This window comes from Limanda limanda, chromosome 14, assembly GCF_963576545.1.
Source record: "Limanda limanda chromosome 14, fLimLim1.1, whole genome shotgun sequence".
Taxonomy (NCBI): Eukaryota; Metazoa; Chordata; class Actinopteri; order Pleuronectiformes; family Pleuronectidae; genus Limanda; species Limanda limanda.
This window is the reverse complement of record NC_083649.1, coordinates 742,181-768,366: the sequence shown is the minus strand read 5'-3', so window position 1 is coordinate 768,366 and position 26,186 is coordinate 742,181. Positions and strand designations below refer to the sequence as shown.

General features: G+C 44.5%; 2 protein-coding genes across 2 annotated transcripts; both read left to right on the top strand.

The window, feature by feature from the left end:
• The first annotated feature begins 1,047 nt into the window (after positions 1–1,047).
• LOC133019904 (odorant receptor 131-2-like) lies at positions 1,048–1,941 on the top strand. Its single transcript, XM_061086495.1, has one exon. It carries the CDS (start codon positions 1,057–1,059, stop codon positions 1,939–1,941), a length of 885 nt encoding a protein of 294 aa, XP_060942478.1. The 5' UTR covers positions 1,048–1,056.
• Positions 1,942–20,465: 18,524 nt separating this feature from the next.
• Positions 20,466–21,347, top strand: LOC133019704 (odorant receptor 131-2-like). Its single transcript, XM_061086262.1, has one exon. It carries the CDS (start codon positions 20,475–20,477, stop codon positions 21,345–21,347), a length of 873 nt encoding a protein of 290 aa, XP_060942245.1. The 5' UTR covers positions 20,466–20,474.
• Positions 21,348–26,186: the final 4,839 nt, after the last annotated feature.

The window sequence follows — 26,186 nt, the reverse complement described above, 5'->3', positions numbered from 1 at the left end:
TGCTTTCTCAAGAACAAAGAAACATGTGCTTTCAGGCTTTTGACTGCACATATGCACAGGCCCAAGAGAAGGCCTGTGTTTTCACAAGAACCATGTACCAACAGTGGGAAGCTGGTTGCGGGGGGGAGCTTGTATGTTTTAACTCTCATTATCAACTATCTTGGAAATCTGTCCAACTTTTAAAGATTCTGAGATCATCACGTCTCGATCATTTGCGTTTTTTTATTGCTTGAAATGCTCCGTAAATAGATATTATCATAATTATTCACAGCTTAGTGACACATACTGTCCTTCTCTTATTCCATTAACCGCTTATGCCGGGAAAAAAACACATTTTGCAAAAATTATCAAATTCGATGGTTAAATGTGTTCAAATTCAAACTGATATAGATGCTGCAGGAATTCAGAAAAATGCAGATGTCATATTCAGATCACTGCGACAGTTTTCAACTTTCAAGTTCCTTCTGAAAGCTTCAGGTCTCCCAGGAGGGATCAAAGGAAACAGGGGAAAGGAAAACAAACGTAAAATATTACAAAGTGAAATGAGTTTGTACAAAGCAATAACAGTGACAAGCCATTTAATCATAAATAGTAATGATATTCATATTTATAACATTAATATTAATAATGAAAGTACTTTTTAATATTATTATCATTATAATATTCCCACAGCGTCTTTAGTTGTGTGCAGTCCTGTTTACGAGCACTTGCAGCGTGGTCACATGTCAGAGTCATGTGACGTCCTGTGCAGCTGATATACAGACGATGGGAACATGTTGCCTCAGCAGAGCTGCTCACACACAGACACACACTGACCTGCTAATGATCTGCAAAGGGAAATGTGAATGCTTTTGGGTTTTGGATGCAACTCGATGAGCCTCTTTGTGTTTTTTCCACTGTTCTCAGAATACAGGGGACAGATGAAGAGATTCATTGTGCTGTTGTTTTCCAGCTGCATCAACAGGCTCTAGCTGTTCATGTGGTAAATGCTTCTCTGAGATGTCAAGTACAGCTCAAACCAACACTACTACTGGTGATGCGTTGCTGCACAGAGTGATGCTGGGCACTGTGACCTCTGTGCCCTGCTGCATCTTCCTCTTCATTAATGTCACCATGTTGTTCACCCTGAGGAGCAAAGCAGTGTTTCGTGAGTCCTCTCGTTACATCCTCCTGTTCAACCTCCTGGTGGCCGACACCGTGCAGATGACAGTGGGCCAGTTATTGTACATTTTGGCTGTCTGTAGAACACGGCTGTCGTATCCTGTGTGTGGTGTTCTGGTTATGCTCTCTAATATCACACTTGAAATATCCCCTCTCACTCTGGTGGTGATGTCTCTGGAGAGATATGTAGCTGTGTGCCAGCCGCTGCGACACGCTACCATCATCACCATCACAAACACAGCACTGGCCATCATGGTGGTTTGGGCCATTAGTTCACTGAACATCCTCGTCCACGTTCTGCTGCTGTTAGATTTCCCGTTCGAAGACCTGGACACTCTGCAGATGAAAGACTTTTGTGCATCCCATGCCATGTCTCTTGGGCCGATGTCTGATGATTATGACAGAGCTTTCACTTGCATTGTGTTTGTATCAGCGGCTGCAGTGATCATATCCACCTACATCGGTGTGATGGTGGCAGCCAGGTCAGCGTCTACAGACAAAGCTTCAGCTCGTAAAGCTCGTAACACCCTGCTGCTGCATCTGGTGCAGCTGGGCCTCATCCTCTTATCAACTATACACAACTCTGTCGTTGGATCCATTGCAAGGATTGTGACAAGGCCAATACTTCTGATCATCCTAAATACTTTATATGTGCTCGTCATCATGCTCCCCAGATGTCTGAGTTCTCTCATCTATGGGCTCAGAGATAAGACCACCAGGCCTGTGCTCTTGTACCATCTGTGCTGTCGACTGAAACTCAAAGCTGGGGTCTCACCCTGACACATGTATTGACTTGTTAAACTCATGCTGCTTGTAAAATGCCAACATTTCCAGCATTTGACTTTAATGTAAAGTTCAGGCCAAAAGTCTGAGTCTCATCAGTTTGTCTCTTTTTCTTTAGTGAATAGAATCCTGTCAAAATTATGATTGTTTCAATCAGATCCGGCTACAGCGACCTGTCATTGAAAGGTGTTTATGGAAGTGGAAGTGTTGAACATTGAGGGGAGGTGAAGCTTAAACATCCGTCTGTTTCCCACCCGAGTCCGTCGGGACCCGTCGGGACCTGACAGGACGGAGAGGTTGAGATGATATCGGCGTCAGGTTGGTTCAGACCCGCTGGCTGGGCTGCTGGATGTTTTGACTGTAACTGGGGGAAACTTCAGGCTCAGGTTTCTCTCTGGATCAGTCGGGTTCAGACAGAAAAGGGTCCCGAGCTGATCACAGGCCTCAGATGGTACAGAGAAGGAGAAAAGGTGTGCACCAGACTGAATACGAGTAGGAAGAGACGAGTGCAGGAGGAGAAAAGCTGAACGAGGATGAAGGGAGGTGGGATGTGATGAGAGAGGAAGAAGAATGGAGAGAGGGGAGAAAAAAGGCTGAGTCAGACGGTTGTATTGTGGAGGTGTGGTTCAGATATGACCCTGATCCTAAGTTCACTAGTTCACTTCATTAGGCATTAACAGTTCAAAAGGATAGGATTCAAGTTGCATCATCCTCGTCTAACGTGCGGCTGTAGCTTCTGCCTTCTTCCGTTCCTCCAGAAACGTTTCAGATTGTCTTTGAAGAAAAGCTCCTGTGCTGTATCACCACAACATGAAATAAAATGATTGCATATCACGTTTGTGTTGGTCTTCATAGTGTCACATGTTTTCATTCCATTTAAAATTGAGTTGTTAAAACTGGATTCTTTTCATGTTCAGACCCCAGCTTTGAACCTACCACCCCCCCCCCACACACACACACACACACACCATCGTGACCTCCATGTTAATCAAACAAGTGTTTCATCCATAGACTGTTTATAAAAAGGTTTTATCCCTCTATGTTCATTCATTCTCCACCACTTACACTGGTCAATGATTTCTTTCTTTCAACTGGTCAAGATCATATTTAACTCTGACATCTTAAGGTTGAGATTTATGTGAATTAGATGCAGCTAAAGTAAATAAACTCAATCAGTCACTAGTCTAATGAATCCAAGCAGAAGCTTGTGTCCACAGTGAACGTGCACAGCCAAGGGGACAGGATGCACCGGATCCAGCACCGGATAGTTCCAGGAGCAAAATCCTTTAATACACTTGTTTTCAGTTTTGATGAAAAGCTAAATTTGAAAGTAAAATGTTAACATTATTGATAGGAATGATGAGAACCGGGAATGTCCCATTGCTCTGCCAAGGCCCGAAAGGCTCCTTATGAAAACACATTTAAATTCACTAGCTCAGGATTTTTATTCAGATCTGCACCAGATTACACAAACATAAATATCATCGCCATGAATATGAATTGTTCTGAGAGAAATCTGTGAATATGTTGAACTCTTTTCTCACTTTGTTAACAAAAGTGAGAAACAATCCTTGATCTGGACTCAAAGTTAACCAAGTACCTAGTGTTTCCCAACACCTTTAACCGCTTATGAGAGTTTGCTGGGAAAAGAAAACATTTTGCAAAAATTATCAAATTCGATAGTTGAATGTATTTAAATTCAAATTGATATAGATGCTGCAGGAATCCAGAAAAATGCGGGATGGAGAAGAGGAAGGAGAAGCTGGAAAGATAAGCTTTGTGTGTCATATTTCATAAATTCCCTTTGCGCCTTAGCGTCATCAGGGGCTTTTGCCATGTTATCACTGATACAATGATACAGGCCAAACTTTTAGAGTTCTTGAGAGTGTAGAGAAGAGGCAAAATTCACTTATGCAACATTAATGAAAGAACATTTGTGAAAGAAAAACATTTATTATGAATACAATAAAGTATAAAACACAAATTACTTGCAGAGTACGAACTGAAACAAAGGTGTGTATGTGAGTGTGTGTGTGTGAGTAAGGGGCTCTCAAAATGGTGGCTGACAAAGAGAGTAACACCTTCCTGTGGGCTCCTTAGATGGTAGCTCCCCCCCCCCCTTCTTCTGGAGTGGGGACGTGCTAAGTAGGAAGAGATATGCGGTGTATGTGTAAATGCTAATTAGAGACTGAAAGGATCAGAGAGGGCCTGTGAAGAGCGTATCTAACATTTAACTTTCATTTAACTTGTAACCACAATAACACAACACATATCAAACTTATACACACTACACAGAATCAAATAAACAGTCCTGCTTAGTCTAGTATCATTAGTAAGCCCAGTATGTTACCAGTCCTTAAAAAAGGGAGAAAGTTGCTGTGCAGTTGCAGTCCTGTGACGTCACCGGTTTGGTCGGAAGGTTGAAGTCCTCGCGGTGCTGTTGAGCTGTGCAGTTCAGTTGCTTATTGAATCTTAGTTCTTACCTGCAGGACATTGAGTCGCTGCTAGGAGTTTGGAAAAAGCTTGAGATTCGTGGAGGTTTCCTTGAAGACATGAGTTGGAAACTGCACCTCTGACTTCCAGGTGTTGGGTGGGAAGAGAAGAGTTGCTGGAGCAGCCCGGCCCTCTACTAGGCGATGCAGGAGAAGAGGCTGGTCACCTGCTGTCCTTGGAGGGTCGGTGGAAAGAGGAAGAATTGGGGCAGACCTTGGTCTTATATAGGCCCGGTGACCTCAAGGGTCATGGGCCAGAGTGAGCAATAGGAGGTGAGCATTGTGACTTTTCACACCTATGCGTGAAGTTGCTGAAACAAAAAGAACCTGTTGCCCCCTGGGAGACTGAGTTCCTTGGTTTTTCAGAACAATAGAACCTGTGGCATCTTGGGACATCCCCCCTGTTGGGCGTACTTGAACATGTTTAGTGCAAAGCTGGAAAAGTCAATTGTCAGTTAATTTGGACGGTAACATCTGGGCATTTGTATATACTATCTATCTAGCTAAGCAAGATTCAAATTAGACAAATAATTTTAGAGTTACGATAACAGTACAATATGAATAACCTAGGTTTCACTAGGTTTAGGGAGAATACAGAAAAATGTGACATTTGTAAATAGTAAGATAAGATGTAGAGAGAGGCGCGTACAATGATAAGGTCTTTTTGGAATGTCCAAGAGTTTTGTTCACTCCTTGGATCTTACTCAATGTAGTACTCAGTCGTATCTGTTAGATTTAACAATTTTAAACTTCTCAGGTTTTCCTGCAGAAGGATGTCATAATTTTCAAAATCTCCAAATTCAAATGACTGTATCATTGTTTCTGTAATAATATGCTAATGTCATAACCTGTGTGGTATGAACTCCATTATTATGGAAATGAAAGTAGTCGATCCAAACATATTTACAAAGTTGGCAGTGGTATGTAAGTTTAATCAGAATTAAGGTTTTGAGTTTGCTGCTGTTGCTAACAAGACAGTTTTCCTATTTTAACTGCATTAAACTTACTACTGACTGTTGGTACAGTGTTTAACTGTGTTGGTTAAACCGTGAGGGTCGAGCTCTGGATCGCCTGTGTCGTGGCTCAGGGCTGTAACGCTCTGCGGAGCCAGACTCTAAGTGGACTTCAGAGGCGCTGTCACTTTGTGCTCGGTCATAACCATATTGTGAACTGTAGTCAGAGATGCTGTCGTCATCTTCTGAGTAGTGGTAATTTTTCTGGGCCAGAATGTCAGAGTACGGCTTCCTGCAGCTTCTACTGTGAGAATACCTATTTCTGGGAACTTGGTGGACATGGCGCCTGCGCTCTGTGTCCTCACGCTGCCTGCTGTCACCCCCCCTTCGCTTTGTTGTGAGGGGGGCGTTTTGAGGCTGAAGCTCCCGATGATGCTGAGCACAGCCAGCAGGCTGGCGAGGTCCATGCGGGAGCTAGCATCATAGCCGACACCGGAGCCGAGGCTAGCTTACGGGCGCTTCGCGAAGCGGTGGGAGAAATTACAGCCAACATCTCTAGAGTCATCGACGAAAAACTCGGCCCACTGTCAGAGCTCTTAAAAATACACAGAGAAGAACTGGACAGCCATGAGAAGCGGATAACCGAGGCCGAGCAGAGGATTTCAGCGCTGGAGGACGTCACAGACCCGGTGGACAGAAAGTTGAAAGCTCTGCAGAAGTTGGTGTGTGAATTAGGCGAGTGGTCCGACGACCTGGAGAACAGAGGACGACGCAAAAACATCCGTATCATTGGACTCCCAGAGGAGGCTGAAGGAGATGAGCGACTCAGTTCTTTGAGGCTTGGCTCCCTAAAATCCTTCACATTGAAACGAATTCGGGCCGTGTGAAGTTGGAGACAGCACACCGCTCGCTGGCCCCGGAGCCCCCCTCCACCCAGAGACCGCGGCCGGTGCTGGTCAGGTTCCACAACTATCAGGATAAACAGCATGTGATGAATGTGTCGTGGGAGATGGGAAGGAGAAATTAAGCGCTGAAACATGAGGACGCGACGGTGATGATATTTCAGGACTTTTCAGCTTCCGTTCTCCACAGGAGAAAGGTATACGACGGAGTGAAGAAACAGCTGAGAGCGCTCTGTGCTGATTACAGGCAGGTGTACCCCGCCTCCTGAGAGTTACCTGTCGCGGATCCACCAAGAAGTTTCAGGACCCTAGCCGCGGTGGAGAAATATCCATCCAGTCACTGAAGGATGCCCCCCGTGATGATGATGTGTGAACATTAATCTAAGTTTTCATGCTGAGCAGCGGATCTGTCGGACCTTTAGTAAGTTTTGCAGTTAGATTATGGATATGCATTACACTTGATTTGGAGCACTGATGATGTCTTTTAGCTTTGTAGGATCACTATAAGCAATGCCTCCAGATTTCCTGGATAGATATCTTTCTTTTGTTGCTAGAGAAGCCTTTCGCTCTAGCTCCTCCAAGTTTAGGAGAAGGACAGTGTGTACATTTTATGCCAGTGTTAGGCAGAGGGTGCCTTAGATGCACTATTTTTTGTTATAACCTTTATAATGTTCTGTTTTTGGTTTTGTTTGGTTTTACTTTACACAAACTATTGGAAGGCTCTACCATGATGTCTTTTAGTCAGCTGAAAACGAAATATGGTATTCCAAAACAGGATTTCTTTCGATATTTGCAAGTGAGAGATTTTGTCACGAAGGATACCTCAATCCTTCAGTGTCAGGATATCTCACGCCTAGAGAGACAGCTCTTTTTGCAAAAATCTGGCAGTTCTATTAGCCTATTCTATAATATTGTGTGAAAATAGATCAGACTCTGCTTCTCCACTTCAATTATTAATTTAATGTCATCCATCTACAAGAACTTCTCCGCTGTTTGCTCCGTTCAATGTCGGGTGTCGAGGGTAAATTACATATTCTCCACTCAAGCCTATGGAGAGAGTACGTAGCCCCCCCCCCCCCTCTCTCTTTTTATCTTTATGACTGCTTGTGTGGCTGTAGTGGGGGCAGAGGGGGACATTTAATAATGTGGTTGGTAAAATTGGTAAAGTTAAACGCCAGGACAACAGAAGGGGAATACAAACTATGGGATGCATATTTGATCATTTATATCATATAAAATATGTCATCAATATCGTTTAAAATCATTTTTCACTGTGTTTCCTGGTGCGATACACTCGCGTCAAGCGCAAAAAATAGACTCGACGCTGAAACGATCGCTTCACAGTGCGAGGCAGCCTTGGCACAGCGCGGCCCCTCAGCCTCCGGAGGGACCTGTTGCGGGTGGAAATCAAAGGCAGGAAAAATTAAGCAAGTTTATTCAGAGGTCACAGGTCAGGAAACTGCGGTGTCCAGCAATGATCATGCATGGGCCCAGGCATGGGCCTCCAGTCCTATGCAGTAAGCTGCACAGGAAAAAAGGCGCTTAGACAAAGTGCGCACATAGCTTATGTATCGATATACTGGGCGTGACAGAGGTTCTTGGATTGGTCGAGACTAGACGGAAGCTGCTGCATATACGCGGGATAGTGCCTCGTTGGCTGGTTCACAAGGCAGTCCTGCCCTCCTGGCTCGTTGGGTCCTCCTCCTGGCGTCACGTGTTGATGATGATGACAAGGCAGTCCACGCCATGTTGCGGTTACCAGAGGTCATCCGGCCTCAAAGCATTCTTAGACTGATGATCTCATTGTGTGTGTACTGATGTGTGGGACGTACCATGCACAGGAGAGAGGACATCTCAGAATTTATGAAACCCTCCCTGTTTGATAAGGAGCATGGGAACTTCTGAAGTTGAGATGACGTACTGTGTGTGTGTGTGTGTGAGGGAGGGAGGGTTTTGGCCGAGGTCTGCTCATTATCTGCCTCACCTCCCTCAGATGTTGGTCCTCTGCCTTGTGTGTGTGTGTGTGTGTGTGTGTGAAGTGATTGTTCTACAGAGTGTAGTTAATGCCCAAAAGACATGATGTGTAGCTGACCACACGTTAAAGTGTGTGTATGTCAATAGACCCGCACACAGGATTAACATGGGAGTGGATGGGAGCCAGCTGTTATTTAAGGCTTGGCGCTGCGCTTACGCGTTGCTTCAGCGTCCGGTGTAAACCCGGCGTGAACCTCCTGGAGGAGAAAAGCATTTTGTGCTCTCATGGCATTTACCTCCTGTTCCATGGCTGCTTTGCTCTGACAGGCAAGGTAGATTTGCCTGTGGAAATTTAGAATCATACATCTCAGCAATGGACCCTTTGATGCTGTTTGTGCATCACATCTGTCATTAAGAAGTGAATCTATTTCTTTACTGCACTCATTGAAGTTCAACTTGCTGATGAATTCAGGATAGCCAGGGGTCAGGCTCGGTGCTAGGGAAGAAACAAATTGTTCTACACAGGGGTTCTCCATTGTTGGACCTGAAATTTAAGGATTAGATTTAAGTTTATAAATCAAAAAGTCGTGTGGATGGCTTTGGTGCTGCGATGGCAGACAGTGTGTAGTGTAGTGTGGATTCTATCATACTGTTGGGACTGAGGTCCCAGTGATCTGACTTATAACAAAGAGTCGTAAAACTTGGGACCCGCCTCAGGAGACCCCTTACATTTAAAAATCCAGCATGGAGCTCTTATCTCCATGTGGCAGAAGATCACTTCCTGGGTCCCCCACTGTAAACCGCCCCTTGGGGCCAAATTCTGATAGTTAATTGGCCGGGGGCCACACTGACCCCTGACCCCTCCTCCCAGGGGGGAGTCACCTGGAACATGACTTAAAAAGGCTGAGCTCACAGAAACCTTACTCTCTTTCCTCCGATGCTGACGTTCCCACCAGGCCCTTTCAGGTCTGAACAGAGGTTCCAGCAAACTTAAGGAGGGAACTACTTTTCTTTTAACTCTCTTTTTCACTCCAGCACTGACGTTCCAGTTAGGCCTCCTCCGGTCTGACCAGAGGTTCCCGTTGCTTAAGGAGGCAATAAGATGTTTGTTTCAATTCATTTATTCTTTTATCTTAGTCAACGTTTTTATTTTGAAAAGGACTTTTCCTGTTTTAACTTGGAAAGACCAAACAGGAAATTGCTCGCTGGACGATCTCAGACTGTTTAATTTTCCCCACGGACTTTACTTTTGTTTTTCCAACGATCTACAAATGGCTTCAAACCAGCTCCGGAGCCCCGCTCGAGAGACCACGTGATTCACTGAGCTCCTGGAACATTCGCGCAGACGCGCACGCACACCGCGAGGGTTTTACAGTAAGAGGATATTTTGTCTGGGCAGATGTTAGTTTTAATACGTAGCGTATTGATTTAATACTTGAGTGTATTTTGTTGATGGAACCTCCGTGTTCCATTGTTTTAGCCGGCCACTACTCCGAGCCGCTACTTCCGGTTTCCGGTTTGATGGCAATGTTTTGTGTTGCAGTGAATAGGGCCGCGAGAAGCGCCTCCGCCCGCACTGTTAACGTCTGTGTGAGTCTGCAGTGATTTCACCGATCAGAACCTCGGCCCACAACGTTCGCTTGAGGGCTGAGGGGTGAATCACTGTTAATCTATCTCTGGCGTGTTTTTAAGAGCTTCTTTGAACTCTCCTTACATGTTTTCTCTTTCTCTCTCTCTCTCTCTCTCTCTCTCTCTCTCTCTCTCTCTCTCTCTCCTTCTAAAGCGACCTATACACACTTCCGATTTGTATTTAGAATACAGTTCATGTAACATAGTTAAATCTATATTCAGAGAGGCTGAACACATCTGGAAACCATTCGGCCCCCAAAGCCAAGCAGAGATAAGAATTCTCTTTGTCTGAAATTTCCTTTGTGTAATTCATCTGGCGACCACCATTGTGAGTTCCGACCACATGGTCATTAACATATTCTCCATCTTGAATAACGCAAGTTAACCCACCATTTTGAGTCTATTATTGCCACGCCTCCTCTCTCTCTCTCCTCCCATCCTGGCTCTAAATTCATAACGGCTCCGCCATCTTGTTTTGTAGTCAATCCGCCATTTTGAGAGTTTTTTGGCCTTGATTCCACGAATCATGATCGGCCGCCATCTTAGATGTGACTGCGTCATCGCCACGCCCCCTTCCTTTTCTCTCTCTCTCGCTCTCTCACACACACACACACACACACACACCCACACACACACACACACTTACAGACACTTTGATAGACACAGACAGATACACACACACAGAGACACATAGATGGACCAGAGGTTACATGCGTGTTCTAAATTGTGATAAGCTGCTGTTGTTATCTTTGAAATATGGGAGTTTGTTAAAATGATAAATCATTAAATAACACTAACTTTATTTCACATACACACACATAGACACACATACACAGAGAGACACTTTGACACAGAGACACACACACAGAGACAGACATACATAGGTAGACCGCAGGTTTTACATGTATTTTCTGAATTGTGATAAGTGCTGCTGCTGTGTTTATCTTTGAAATATTGGAGCTTGTTAAAATGAGGAATCATTGAATAACATTATAACTTTATTTCCCTTTTTTTATAAATTCTTTTGTAATTAAAGTATCTGTAGTCTGTGATTATTTGTGCATACGTGTGTGAATACAGCTGGATTATGATTGCCTGTGCTCGAACTTAGAAGCCTTCACTGTTTATTAAGTAATCGTTAATATTAAAATATTGACAATATTAATTTGACATTTATCGTTATGAGACTGATAATTATAGCTTGATATTGTTGGTCCCTGGAAACCAGGGTGGTGCCCCTTTACGATAAGTTATGGCCTTATCATTTATAATTATTTGTAATAAATAATCTTTTATTATTTTAATAATCATATTTCATGATTATTAATAATTAGCCAACGTCAAGTCTACTCCTATTGCACAACAATACACTAGCCTAACCAAAACTATGGTTGGTAAAACAGTTCACCAAACTTTTAACAACACTAACTGATTTGCAGGGCAGTAACAGTTAGGGATTCTTTGAATTCACAGGGCTGGAAGCACACTGTGGCTCTTTCTCAGGTTCTCTTATCCAACTTGGGCTGATATGCTAGGCAGAAGCAGCCATGTACAAGCTCTGTTACATAGGGCCGGTGGCACGCTTTGTCTTAAAGGTGACATATTATGCCCATTTTACCACAGTTGATAAATCTCTCCTTAGCATATTTAAGGTTGTTAAAATAATTTTAAGTCACTGTCCTACACTAAAAATGTGTGTCATGATGAACTGGATACCCTCACCACAGTAATTACGGTAAGCGTGCTGCGTCATTTCGTCACTTCCTGTTATTGCCACGGGTGGTGTGGTCGCTATCTGAATTAGCTCCTCCGCTAAACACAACTGTCTTTCTGTACTACTACGGCTAAAATCACCGGTATATAGTTAAGGACCCTCACATACCAGCCCCTACTCTCTGGTGCTTTGTGATTCTGTGTTCTGTTTAAAACTCACCCTCGTAGTTTTAGCAGCGATGTGTTCTCTCTCTCCCTCTCGCTCCACTGCTCTCTCTTGCTCCGAGTGTCTCATGTTAACTTACTCCTCCGCCTCCATTAACAGTAGTGGTAAATGTCATAAATGTTCGGTTCTCAGAAACGTGAGATTAGCAACACCAGCGACCATAGTCAATTGTATCCCGAGGGGAAGGAGCCAGCGACATCCAATCCAAATTGAAGCTGCTGGCTAAAACTAAACGTAAATACAGTAAAATCGTAATTCACGTCGGCAGCAACGACTCCCGGCTTCGTATGTCGGAGGTCACTAAAGTTAATGTTGAGTCGGTGTGTGCTTTTGCTAAAACGATGTCGGACACAGTAGTTTTCTCTGGCCCTCTCCCTAACACATCAGGTGATGACATGTTTAGTCGCATGTTGTCTTTTAACCGCTGGCTGTCGAGGTGGTGTCCTGTAAACGGTTCCGGGCTTTATAGATAATTGGCAAACTTTTTGGAGGAAACCTGGTCTTGTTAGGAGAGACGGCGTTCATCCCACTTGGGATGGAGCAGCTCTCTTATCTATGAATATTATCCAGTCTATCACATGACAACCCAGAGTTGGGACCAGGAAGCAGAGCTGCAGTGCTAAACACTTCTCTGCGCTCCCTCTGGATCAGTCACCCAACCGCATAGAGACTGTCTCTGTCTACCGTCAGATTAAATTATTTAAATTAAACAATAACAGCGCGAGAACTCCACACAATAATCTTATACAAATTAACACAACCTCTGGAACAACACAGGAAACTAAGACTTTCGAATGTGGTCTTTTAAACATTAGATCATTGTCCTCAAAGGCTATTTTAGTAAATTAACTAGTCTCAGACTACAATATAGATTTATTGTCCCTTACTGAGACGTTGCTGCATCCTGATGAATATGTCAGTTTAAATTAATCTACTCCCCCCAGTCATATAAATTCACACGTTCCCAGGGAACTCGGGCGAGGAGGTGGAGTTGCTGCTATTTTTAACTCCAGTCTATCAATTAATCCTAAACCTAAACTTAGCTACAACTCATTTGAATGTCTTGTTCTTAATCTTCCACGTCAATCCAGGAAACACCAACAGCCAATCATATTTGCTGTAGTTTATCGTGCTCCTGGGGCTTATACTGAATTTCTAACAGAATTCCCTGAGTTTTTATCAAACCTAGTCCTAAAGACCGATAAAATTATTATTGTTGGTGACTTTAATATTTATGTTGACAATAATAAAGATAGCCTGAGCGTAGCATTAACTTCAATACTAGACTCAATTGGTTTTAGTCAGTGTGTGCATCAACCTACTCATTGTTGTAACCACACACTTGACCTTGTGTTATCATACGGTGTCAAAATTGAACATTTAACAGTACTCCCGCGCAATCCAGTACTATCAGACCATAATTTAAAAACCTTTGATTTTTCATTATATGAATATATGCCCCTAATAAAAAACTCATTTTCTAGATGTCAACCTGATAGTGCTGTAGCTAAATTTAAGGAAATAATTCCGATTACATTTAAACCCGTATTATCCGTCGACATAAACAACAAATTCTTTAAAAACCCGAGCTCTATTGAGATTGACCACCTCGTAGATAGCTCTGCAGACTCGTTACGATTAACATTAGACTCAATAGCGCCTCTAAAAAGGAAATGTGTAAAACATAGTAAATTAGCTCCGTGGTATAATTCCAAGACAAATGAGTTGAAACAAATATCAAGAAAATAGAAAGGAAGTGGCGCTCCAGCAATAATGTTGAAAATCTCCTAGACTGGAAGAGTAGTGTTACAGAATATAAAAAGGCTCTCCACAAAGCAAGAGCTGCCTATTATTCAAAACTAATAGAAGAGAATAAAAACAACCCCAGGTTTCTCTTCAGCTCTGTAGCCAGGCTGACAGAGAGTCACACCTCCACCGAACCCAGTATTCCTCGATCCCTAAATAGCAATATCTTTATGACCTTTTTTAATGATAAAATTCTAACTATTAGAAATAAAATCAACCATCTCCTGCCCTCAATTGGCACAAATATCCGCCCAACAATAGAGATCTCAGAAACGGCTGAGAATCCTTCCCATTATTTAGACAGCTTCTCTCTGATCACCCGTGATCAGTTTACCAAAATAATCTCAGGTTCTAAACCAACAACCTGTATTTTAGATCCGATTCCAACTAAATTACTTAAAGAAATTCTGCCCCTAATTGATAATTCGTTACTTAACACAATCAATCTGTCATTATCATCAGCTTATGTACCACAGTCTTTTAAAATAGCTGTAATCAAACCCCTACTCAAAAAACCCACCCTAGACCCAGAGGTTTTAGCAAATTACAGGCCAATATCCAATCTCCCCTTCCTGTCTAAAATCTTAGAAAAAGTTGTAGCCAATCAGCTGTGTGAGTTCCTCCAGGAAAATAATATATATGAAGACTTTCAGTCTGGGTTTAGAACCAATCACAGCACAGAGACAGCCCTGGCAAAAGTCACTAATGACCTTCTAATAGCTTCAGATCAGGGACTTGTGTCTGTCCTCGTTCTGTTAGATCTCAGTGCAGCATTCCACACAATTGACCATCAAATTTTATTACAGAGACTAGAACAGTTAATTAACATTAAAGGAACGGCCCTAAACTGGTTTAAATCTTATTTTTCTGATCGCTCCCAATTCGTTCAAATCAATGATGAGTCATCGGTGCGCACCAAAGTTAACCATGGTGTCCCACAGGGGTCTGTGCTCGGCCCAATTTTATTCTCATTATATATGCTTCCACTAGGAAACATTATCAGGACACACTCTGTAAATTTTCACTGCTATGCAGATGACACCCAGTTATATTTGTCAATAAAACCTGATCAAAGTAATCAATTAACTAAACTTCGAGCATGTCTCAAGGACATAAAAACCTGGACGACTCGCAATTTTCTCTTATTAAACTCAGATAAAACTGAGGTTATAATACTCGGCCCTAAACACCTTAGAGATACAAAATCTAATGATATAGCTGCGCTAGATGACATTGCCCTTGCTTCCAATGAAACAGTCAGGAACTTGGGAGTGATCTTCGATCCTGATTTGTCCTTTAATAGTCACTTAAAACAAATTTCTAGGACCGCCTTTTTCGACTTGCGTAATATCTCAAAAATCTGACATGTCTTTTCGCAAAAAGATTCAGAAAAACTAGTCCACGCCTTTGTTACATCGAGACTGGACTATTGTAATTCATTATTAAGTCGTTAAAGACTCTGCAGCTTGTCCAAAATGCCGCAGCACGTGTCCTGACGAGAACCAAGAAAAGAGAGCACATTTCTCCAGTATTAGCATCGCTACACTGGCTTCCTGTTAAATCAAGAATAGAATTTAAAATTCTCCTCCTCACCTTCAAAGCCCTTAATGATATGGCACCTTTTTACCTTAAAGAGATGTTAATACCATATCAACCTACTAGAGCACTCCGATCCCAGAATTCAGGTTTACTTGTCGTCCCTAAAGTCTCTAAAAGTAGAGTAGGAGCCAAGCCCCACTGCTGTGGAATAATCTCTCACTTTCAGTTCGGGAAGCAGACACACTCTGTTTGTTTAAGATTAGACTGAAGACTTCCTTTTTGATAAAGCTTATAGTTAGAGCTAATTAGTGCGGCAGATGACGCTAAGACGCACAGGGAATTTATGACACATGACACACGGAGCTTCTCTTTCCTGCTTCTCCTTCCTCTTCTCCATACTTATCACATCAAAGTAACTCTTATCTCATCAGTACATGTTACTAACTTGACCCCTTTCCCGGAGTTTCTGTGCCTTAGCGCCCGCGGATGCAGGGCCACAGCTGTGGCCGCACCATGGATTAGGATCTGTGGATCGCGTGTCGGAGGTCGCAATGGTGGATCCAGTTTGGTGAATTCTGTATCGTGCCAGCTGATCGTAGTGGTAATGGAGGATCCTTTGTGGCGTTGGCATCGGATGATAGTGGACCACGACCGAGGCGGCGGCTGATAATGGATTCTAACTGGCGGCAGTGGACAATGACTGTGGACTATAGTGGATCGCATCCTGATGCTGGAACGTGATCTTGCTGCTGACCAGAGACTATGATGCAGCAGGACTGCTTCACACATAGTATTGAAAAATGTTTCCCCTCATCGATGCTGCTAAAAACTTTAATCCTGATGATGTTTTCTTACACTTGACATCTATTGCACTTCTGTCCGTCCTGGGAGACGGATCCTCACATGTGTCTCTCTGAGGTTTCTACATATTTCTACGCTCCCCCCTACCCCTTCTTCTGGAGTGGGGACGTAGATAAGTAGGTAGAGACATGCGGTGTCTGTGTTAATGCTAATTAGAGACTGAGAAGTGCCTCTGCTCCCTCAGCTGGCTGTGACTTGTTGGATGTGTCAGTCTGTGTTTACGGGTAGCAGCAGCAGCTAACGCTGGCTTCTGTGTGTGTGTTTTTCCCCGGTAGAAGCAGGATGTATAAATAGAAACAGCTTTTTGACGGAATCTAACGTTAGCTTGCTGCTAGCGTTAGCTCCGGCACCGGCACCTCCGTGCACCTCGGGGGACGTCCCGGTGTCGGCTGCGGGGACGTCCCGGTGTCGGCTCCAGGGACGTCCCGGTGTCGGCTCAGGGGACGTCCCGGTGTTGGGGACCGTGTCTCTGCCGCTGCGGCCACTTAGATGCTCTACGTGTATCAGCAGGGAGCTAACGGTAGCTAGCTGCTAGTTTGTGTTTAGAGCTCCAGCACTTTCTGGAATGGTTGCTTGTGAACGTATTTACAGCAGTATTGCATGTGGCCCCCCACCCGGGAAGCATCGGACTGGGAGGTGGGGGGAGAGATCCCAGAAGGCTAACCCGACTCGTAGCTTCTGTGTGTGTCTGTCTTTGTTAGAAACTAGCACCGGAAAGTGTTCAAGGACCCCCCCCTGGTCTCCGGTTGCATTGTACCCGTGCCAAGGCGCTCGCTCAGCGCCACGGTGGCGAAGCGGAGGAGGAGGAGGGGGGGAGAGAGCTGTGTCTTATAACTTTTGTGGCTCTTACAGATTTGCTCCATGCAGCCTGAGCACTGGTGCGGGCAGGGGTGGACTGGCCATCTGGCATACCGGGCATCGTCCCGGTGGGCCGCTAACCCAATGTGGGCCGGTCTGGTCCGCTACGTTTTTTTTTTTTTTTTTTTTTTTCTCTTCTTCCTCTCTAAATTCCCTCCTATTGGGCCCACCAATTGGCTACAGAGGGCTAGCAGTGTGTTGCCAGCATCGACACATATTATTGGTCTATTGTTTGTCATCGTCAATCAATCATTGGCTGACAGCCCTGATAGGGCTGTCAATCACAACACAAACCAGGGTGGGCGGGACCTCGTGGCATTGGCGGTGGGAGTCGCGGGACGGGCTGCTGCTGAGACAGAAAACATGGATAGAAAGAGTAAATTACAGATTCAATAGGGCCTCCCACCATTCGTTGCTCGGGCCCTAAAAACGCCCGGGTGGCGCTGAGAAGCAACGTAAAAAAAAGCTGAAGTCTCTGGAGGTGGAGGCGGCTAAATGTGCCAATCTGACAGACCTATTTGGTGCGGGGTTCACCAGCCCAGCAGCAGCAGGTGCGCCGGGAGACGAGCGAGGAGGACTCGACAAAGATGAGTGTGTGGAGGCAGACATGGTAACTAACGTTAGCCTGGGGGCTAGCTAGGCTACATTTTTTAGACATGTGCAGCTGCATAAGCTAGCCAGGCCACTCAGGCTGTGTGACGAGCAGTAAGCACAACAGTTCATTCATACGGATCGGTCTCTCATTCATTTGTCACGTGCCCTGAGCTGCCTGTCACTACTTTGTAAAAACTCAATGCACTGTTAATGATGTGAAGCAAAGAAAAAAAATATGAATGCGGTGTACTTATTTTTTGTGAGAATTTCTTGTAGCCTACATGATTCTGTGGTTGAGTTTCCCCATCCAATGATAAATACTTTCCCTATGTCCAGCCCAGACAGGTTCAGGGCAAGTCAGGCTGGTCAATTCAGGGAGTGAGCCAGGCCAATGCAGGCAGCCCAAAGACAGGATCACCTGAAAGGGAAACAGCTGTAGAGAGTGAGGAGTGTGTCAGCCCAAAGACAGGATCACCTGAGACACAGGTAGAGCTGGCAGGGGCGTCACCCTGGGCCTGCCCTTTTGGGCTGGGCTTCAGCTACAGATCTAAAGGCTGCTTCCAGGGGCATGGGGCCCTCAGCCTTTGTTTTTCTTTGCTTCTGCACCTTACAACATACATCACACCTTATTTTCACACATCCAAACACTGTTAACACAACTGACGCGCAACATATTTTACACATCCCACTACGTAGTTAGAGCTATCTTGATTTGGAGTTAAATAAATTTACTTTTGGCTTGAGAGGTTTGTGTGTGGCCTCCCTTCTTGTTGCCATCTTTGAGCCAGGTGGTAACAGTAGTATGCATGAGAGAAGACGCCGCGAGATTTGTGGACTTCTATGTGGTGTCCGCTGATAATGTAGTGGGCTGGTCTGGACAGACAATGCCAGGGCTGAATTTTTGTCCCAGTCCACCCCTGGGTGCGGGTCACCAGCAGCTCGTTGCCGCCTCCGTCGCTCGCTTTATAATAGACTCATACCCGGGGTTTTAAGGGCATTTCGCCGCAAAAGTTGCAGCAGTGTTAGCTTCCAAAGCTAGCCCCCACATCCCTTTGTCTGCCTGTGTGTGTGTCTGTGTCTATCTGTGTGCGTGTGTGTGTGTGTCTGTGTCTATCTGTGTGTCTGTGTCTGTGTGTGTGTCTGTGTCTATCTGTGTGTGTGTGTCTGTGTGTGTGTCTGTGTCTATCTGTGTGTGTGCGTGTGTCTGTGTATATAAGCCCTGTATGAATAAAAATACACATACAATTATATACTGTATACACACATATCTAATGCATGTATTTAAATAAATGTACATCCTTATCAGAAGGTGTTGTAGTTTTAAAATTGTAGCTTCAATGAAGAAACACAACAAACAAATACAGAAATATATGTGTATGACAGTGACTTAAAATTATTTTAACAACCTTACATAGGCTAAGGAGAGATTTAAGACGTGAAAGTGGATGTGTGTGTGTGTGATTGACAGGGGGGGGGGGTGGTGAGAGGGGGGCGTGGCAAGGAGAGGGGGGGCGGGGGGACTCAAAACAGATCAATCTGAAGAGGGCTGTTTTAGACAGGGTAAAAAGGCTGCTGTTTTAAATGATCCTTATGGTATTTTGACCAAAAAATGTTACAGACATTTCATTAAGACACCAAGGAACCATATCAACTTGTGGTAAAATGGGCATAATATGTCTCCTTAAACTTTCATTTAACTTGTAACCACAATAACACAACACATCAAACTTATACACACCACACGGAATCAAATAAACAGTCCTGCTTAGTCTAGTATCTTTATTAAGCCCAGTATGTTACCAGTCCTTAGAAAGGGAGAAAGTTGCTGTGCAGTTGCAGTCCTGTGACGTCGAAGACATGAGTTGGAAACTGCACCTCTCCTAGCAGGAGAAGAGGCTGGTAGCCTGCTGTCCTTGGAGGGTCGGCGGAAAGAAGAAGAATTGGGGCAGACCTTGGTCTTATATAGGCCCGGTGACCTCACGGGTGATGGGCCAGAGTGACCAGTAGGAGGTGAGCATTGTGACTTTTCACACCTATGCGTGAAGTTGCTGAAACAAAAAAAAACCTGTTGCCCCCTGGGAGACTGAGTTCCTTGGTTTTTCAGAACAATAGAACTTGTGGCATCTTGGGAGATTGAGTTCACTCCAGAACATGTGGCATGCTTGTTTCAAGCTTTGACCACACATGTAGGCCGAAAGGGGAGCCTCGTGTTTCCCAACACCTTTAACTGCTTATGAGAGTTTGCTGGGAAAAGAAAACATTTTGCAAAAATTATCGAATTCAATGGTTGAATGTGTTCAAATTCAAATTGATATAGATGCTGCAGGAATTCAGAAAAATGCAGATGTCATATTCAGATCACTGCGACAGTTTTCAACTTGCAAGTTCCTTCTGAAAGCTTCAGGTCTCCCAGGAGGGATCAAAGGAAACAGGGGAAAGGGAAACAAACGTAAAATATTACAAAGTGAAATGAGTTTGTACAAAGCAATAACAGGGACAAGCCATTTAATCATAAACACTAATGATATTCATATTTATTACATTAATATTAATAATGAAAGTAATTTTTAATATTATTATCATTATAATATTCCCACAGCGTCTTTAGTTGTGTGCAGTCCTGTTTACGAGCACTAGCAGCGTGGTCACATGTCAGAGTCATGTGACGTCCTGTGCAGCTGATATACAGACGATGGGAACATGTTGCCTCAGCAGAGCTGCTCACACACAGACACACACTGACCTGCTAATGATCTGCAAAGGGAAATGTGAATGCTTTTGGGTTTTGGATGCAACTTGATGAGCCTCTTTGTGTTTTTTCCACTGTTCTCAGAATACAGGGGACAGATGAAGAGATTCATTGTGCTGTTGTTTTCCAGCTGCATCAACAGGCTCTAGCTGTTCATGTGGTAAATGCTTCTCTGAGATGTCACGTACAGCTCAAACCAACACTACTACTGGTGATGCGTTGCTGCACAGAGTGATGCTGGGCACTGTGACCTCTGTGCCCTGCTGCATCTTCCTCTTCATTAATGTCACCATGTTGTTCACCCTGAGGAGCAAAGCAGTGTTTCGTGAGTCCTCTCGTTACATCCTCCTGTTCAACCTCCTGGTGGCCGACACCGTGCAGATGACACTGAGCCAGTTATTGTACATTTTGTCTGCCTGTAGAACACGGCTGTCGTATCCTGTGTGTGGTCTTCTGGTCATGCTCTCTACTATCACAAATGAAATCTCCCCTCTCACTCTGGTGGTGATGTCTCTGGAGAGATATGTAGCTGTGTGCCAGCCGCTGCGACACGCTACCATCATCACCATCACAAACACAGCACTGGCCATCATGGTGGTTTGGGCCATTAGTTCACTGAACATCCTCTTCCACGTTCTGCTGATGTTAGATTTCCCGTTTATAGACCTGGACACTCTGCAGATGAAAGAATTTTGTGCATCCCATGTCATGTTGATCGGGCCGATGTCTGATGATTATGACAGAGCTTTCACTTGCATTGTGTTTGTATCAGCGGCTGCAGTGATCATATCCACCTACATCGGTGTGATGGTGGCAGCCAGGTCAGCGTCTACAGACAAAGCTTCAGCTCGTAAAGCTCGTAACACCCTGCTGCTGCATCTGGTGCAGCTGGGCCTCATCCTCTTATCAACTATACACAACTCTGTCGTTGGATCCATTGCAAGGATTGTGACAAGGCCAATACTTCTGATCATCCTAAATACTTTATATGTGCTCGTCATCATGCTCCCCAGATGTCTGAGTTCTCTCATCTATGGGCTCAGAGATAAGACCATCAGGCCTGTGCTCTTGTACCATCTGACCCTGACACATGTATTGACTTGTTAAACTCATGCTGCTTGTCAAATGCCAACATTTCTAGCATTTGACTTTAATGTAAAGTTCAGGCCAAAAGTCTGAGTCTTATCAGTTTGTCTCTTTTTCTTTAGTGAATAGAATCCTGTCAAAATTATGATTGTTTCAATCAGATCCGGCTACAGCGACCTGTCATTGAAAGGTGTTAATGGAAGTGGAAGTGTTGAACATTGAGGGGAGGTGAAGGTTAAACATCCGTCTGTTTCCCACCCGAGTCCGTCGGGACCCGTTGGGACCTGACAGGACGGAGCGGTTGAGATGATATCGGCGTCAGGTTGGTTCAGACCCGCTGGCTGGGCTGCTGGATGTTTTGCCTGTAACTGGGGGAAACATCAGGCTCAGGTTTCTCTCTGGATCAGTCGGGTTCAGACAGAAAAGGGTCCCGAGCTGATCACAGGCCTCAGATGGTACAGAGAAGGAGAAAAGGTGTGCACCAGACTGAATACGAGTAGGAAGAGACGAGTGCAGGAGGAGAAATGCTGAACGAGGATGAAGGGAGGTGGGATGTGATGAGAGAGGAAGAAGAATGGAGAGAGGGGAGAAAAAAGGCTGAGTCAGACGGTTGTATTGTGGAGGTGTGGTTCAGATATGACCCTGATCCTAAGTTCACTAGTTCACTTCATTAGGCATTAACATTTCAAAAGGATAGGATTCAAGTTGCATCATCCTCGTCTAATGTGCGACTGTAGCTTCTGCCTTCTTCTGTTCCTCCAGAAACGTTTCAGATTGTCTTTGAAGAAAAGCTCCTGTGCTGTATCACCACAACATGAAATAAAATGATTGCATATCACGTTTGTGTTGGTCTTCATAGTGTCACATGTTTTCAGTCCATTTAAAATTGAGTTGTTAAAACTGGATTCTTTTCATGTTCAGACCCAAGCATTGAACCTACCCCCCCTCCCCCTTGTGACCTCCATGTTAATCAAACAAGTGTTTCATCCATAGACTGTTTATAAAAAGGTTTTATCCCTCTATGTTCACTCATTCTCCACCACTTACACTGGTCAGTGATTTCTTTCTTTCAACTGGTCAAGATCATATTTAACTCTGATAGTGAGGGCAACATATGAAAATCTGGGAAGTAAATCCTTACCAAGAAATTTCTTTACAATTGTGTTTAGGAAGGTGTGTAATATCATGTCTTAAAATGTTGAAATTCAACTCCCGTGGGAAACCTCCTAAAAAATTGCTCAAAGTCGGGGTACCTGTAACCGATTTTTGAAAAATCGAAAATGTTAAATTTGGCTTTAAGTAACTTGTGAGGGGTCAAACTAGGGGTTTTTCATGAATCTGAGTTGATTGCAAGCATTAGTTTTTCACCAAAACCACTCCTTAGTGCAAAAACAGCCACCCCCACTTTTCCCACTCACTGCATTTTCAGCCATTATTCACGAATAAAGGGTTCCAAACCCCCCCCGCCTCCCCAAAAACAATAAAAAATAAAAATAACCCAGTTAACACCATGAAAAATTCTATCTTTTTTCTATTTGTCTAAAGCAGAGGTCTTCAACAGGGGGTCCGCGACCCCTAGGGGGTCCGCGGAGGTACTGCAGGGGGTTCGCGAAATCTTAAAAATTAATAATTTTTTTTTTTTTTTCACGAATTTAAATGTCTTTCAATACACATTAACATGCATCCAACATATTGTGAGGCTGATTTGACCCTCTGCCTAACAACCTCCATCCATCCAAGATTAGGTAAGTTGTGTGCTACCCATCAGGGTCCCACATCTCACTAATGTGGGAGTATGTGTGCCATCCACAGATAGCTTGAGGATTCACTGTCTCTTCTACATGTATGTTAAAAATAAAAACATGAATCTGTGAATTACTTGAACACTGTACAATGTACACTCAGCACCCCATCTTGACTGAAAAAAAAAAACAGAAAAGTAGAAATTTTTGCAAATGTATTAAAAAAGAAAAACTGAAATATCACATGGTCATAAGTATTCAGACCTTTTGCTGTGACACTCATATTGAACTCACATGATGTCCATTTCTTCTGATCCTCCTTGAGATGGTTCTACTCCTTCATTGGAGTCCAGCTGTGTTTAATTAAACTGATTGGACTCGATTAGGAAAGGCACACACCTGTCTCTATAAGACCTTACAGCTCACAGTGCATGTCAGAGCAAATGAGAATCATGAGGTCGAAGGAACTGCCCAAGGAGCTCAGAGACAGAATTGTGGCAAGGCACAGATCTGGCCAAGGTTACAAAAGAATTTCTGCAGTACTCAAGGTTCCTAAGAGCACAGTGGCCTCCATAATCCTTAAATGGAAGAAGTTTGGGACGACCAGAACTCTTCCTAGACCTGGCCGTCCAGCCAAACTGAGCAATCGTGGGAGAAGAGCCTTGGTGAGAGAGGTAAAGAAGAACCCAAAGATCACTGTGGCTGAGCTCCAGAGATGCAGTAGGGAGATGGGAGAAAGTTCCACAAAGTCAACTATCACTGCAGCCCTCCACCAGTCGGGGCTTTATGGCAGAGTGGCCCGACGGAAGCCTCTCCTCAGTGCAACACATATGAAAGCCTGCAGAGAGTTTACCAAAAAACACATGAAGGACTCCCAGACTATGAGAAATAAGATTCTCTGGTCTGATGAGACCAAGATTGAACTTGTTGGTGTTAATTCTAAGCGGTATGTGTGGAGAAAACCAGGCACTGCTCATCACCTGCCCAATACAATCCCAACAGTGAAACATGGTGGTGGCAGCATCATGCTATGGGGGGGGTTTCAGCTGCAGGGACAGGACGACTGGTTGCAATTGAAGGAAAGATGAATGCGGCCAAGTACAGAGATATCCTAGAAGAAAACCTCTTCCAGAGGGCTCTGGACCTCAGACTGGGCCGAAGGTTCACCTTCCAACAAGGCAATGACCCTAAGCAGACAGCTAAAATAACAAAGGAGTGGCTTCAGAACAACTCTGTGACCGTTCTGGACTGGCCCAGCCAGAGCCCTGACCTAAACCCAATTGAGCATCTCTGGAGAGACCTGAACATGGCTGTCCACCAACGTTCACCATCCAACCTGACGGAACTGGAGAGGATCTGCAACGAAGAATGGCAGAGGATCCCCAAATCCAGGTGTGAAAAACTTGTTGCATCATTCCCAAGAAGACTCATGGCTCATGACCCGTTTTTTTCTGTCAAGATGGGGTGCTGAGTGTACATTGATGAGAAATAAAATGAACTTTTTTGATTTTAGAAAATGGCTGCAATGAAACAGAGTGAAAAATGTAAAGGGGTCTGAATACTTTCCGTACCCACTGTATGTTTATAAATGGCATGAAGTTGCTTCATGAGTTGACAGTACAGCCGTGCCCCCTTGGCGTATTGGTGATGCCCCGCAGCTGCAAAGATGTCTAGCATCCTGGTGCCCATTGTGGTCTGCAAGCCACTGCAAGAAGTGAAGATTCTTCCATTCACCAACAGAAAACAGACTGGAATAAACATCATCACATTTCTTCCCATCGCTGAGCTCTCCTCCTTTGTAACACAAGACCAGCCACTCCTCACTCCGGGCGATACACTCTGGGCAGCAGGGTGGGTGATCAAAGCACAGGATCCTGATTTCTCACAGTCCAACTGGAATGGCTGGATGAAACGTATCCATGCAGATGATGCCAAGCAGAGCACGCTGATCGACTTCCTCCCAGTCATCGAAGGTGACCCTAATGACCACAACTCCATCTTCACCGCTCTCAAAGAGTGCATGCGGCTCTCTGAAGACAAAGTCACTATAGTGACGTTCAATCTCCTAATCTGGCTCAAAGCTGTGGACATCATAAACCAGGCAAATCTACCCATCATTCCAAGGTTGGGTGGATTTCACCTGCTAAAGTCCTAACTTGGATCCTTGGGTAATATCATGGAGGATTCTGGACTACTAGAGCTGATCCAGCTGATCTATCCAGGGAGTACGACAGCCAACCACATCCTGGATGGAGGATGTTTTGACAAGGCAATCCGTGCTCACCTCCTAATTGATGCAGCCATCTATCAGCACATCATGAAACATCATGAAACATGCCTTCACTGAGGAGGAGCTTGGTGAAATGAGGACCTTGATGGAGAAGGTAGCCGATGGGAAAATGGGAGCCAGACACACAGATCCAGTTGTTATAGTGTTTGAACGGAGGTTTGAAGAAATCTTCAAAAGACTTGCCAAAGGAGGAAGAACGCCTGCACTCTGGGTGCAGTACCACTACATGGTAGATGTCATCAAGATCTTCATCAGAACTGAACGGCTTGCAGACCACAATGGGCACCTGTCCTGCATTGTCACCAGGATGCTAGACATCTTTGCAGCTGCGGGGCATCACCAATACGCCAAGGGGGCACGGCTGTACTGTCAACTCATGAAGCAACTCGAAACTTTGCCTGCTTACAAGGAAACCTTTAAAAGTTTTAACCCTAACCCTAACCTAACCCTAACCCTGTCTCCAACAGAGGGTGCAGCTGCACAGCACTCTCTCCGTGCATATATACAAACCCGGGACTGGATCCTTCTTAAGAGCATGTCTTTGGACCCTAGTGACTACGGGTGGACACTAGGTGTTCAGGGATATGAGCCAGTTCCAACACTAGACCCCATGGCTCCTGAGGAGCTTCTTCAGTTCACAGTCTGCAATTGCAATGGAGATTGCAGCGACCGCCGGTGCAGCTGCAAAAAGAATGATGTCAAGTGTATCTCGGCATGTGTTTGCAAAGGCATTACGTGCAAGAATTGTGTTCATGATGATGTTCAGTTTGGAGAAGACTCAGACATTGACACATGAAGCGTGTGGCAGAGTGGATCAGTATTATGCAA

What these genes read in the sequence shown, in the direction of transcription:
- LOC133019904 (XM_061086495.1), top strand. Translation starts at nt 1,057, where the DNA reads ATGCTGGGCACTGTGACCTCTGTGCCCTGCTGCATCTTCCTCTTCATT.
- LOC133019704 (XM_061086262.1), top strand. Translation starts at nt 20,475, where the DNA reads ATGCTGGGCACTGTGACCTCTGTGCCCTGCTGCATCTTCCTCTTCATT.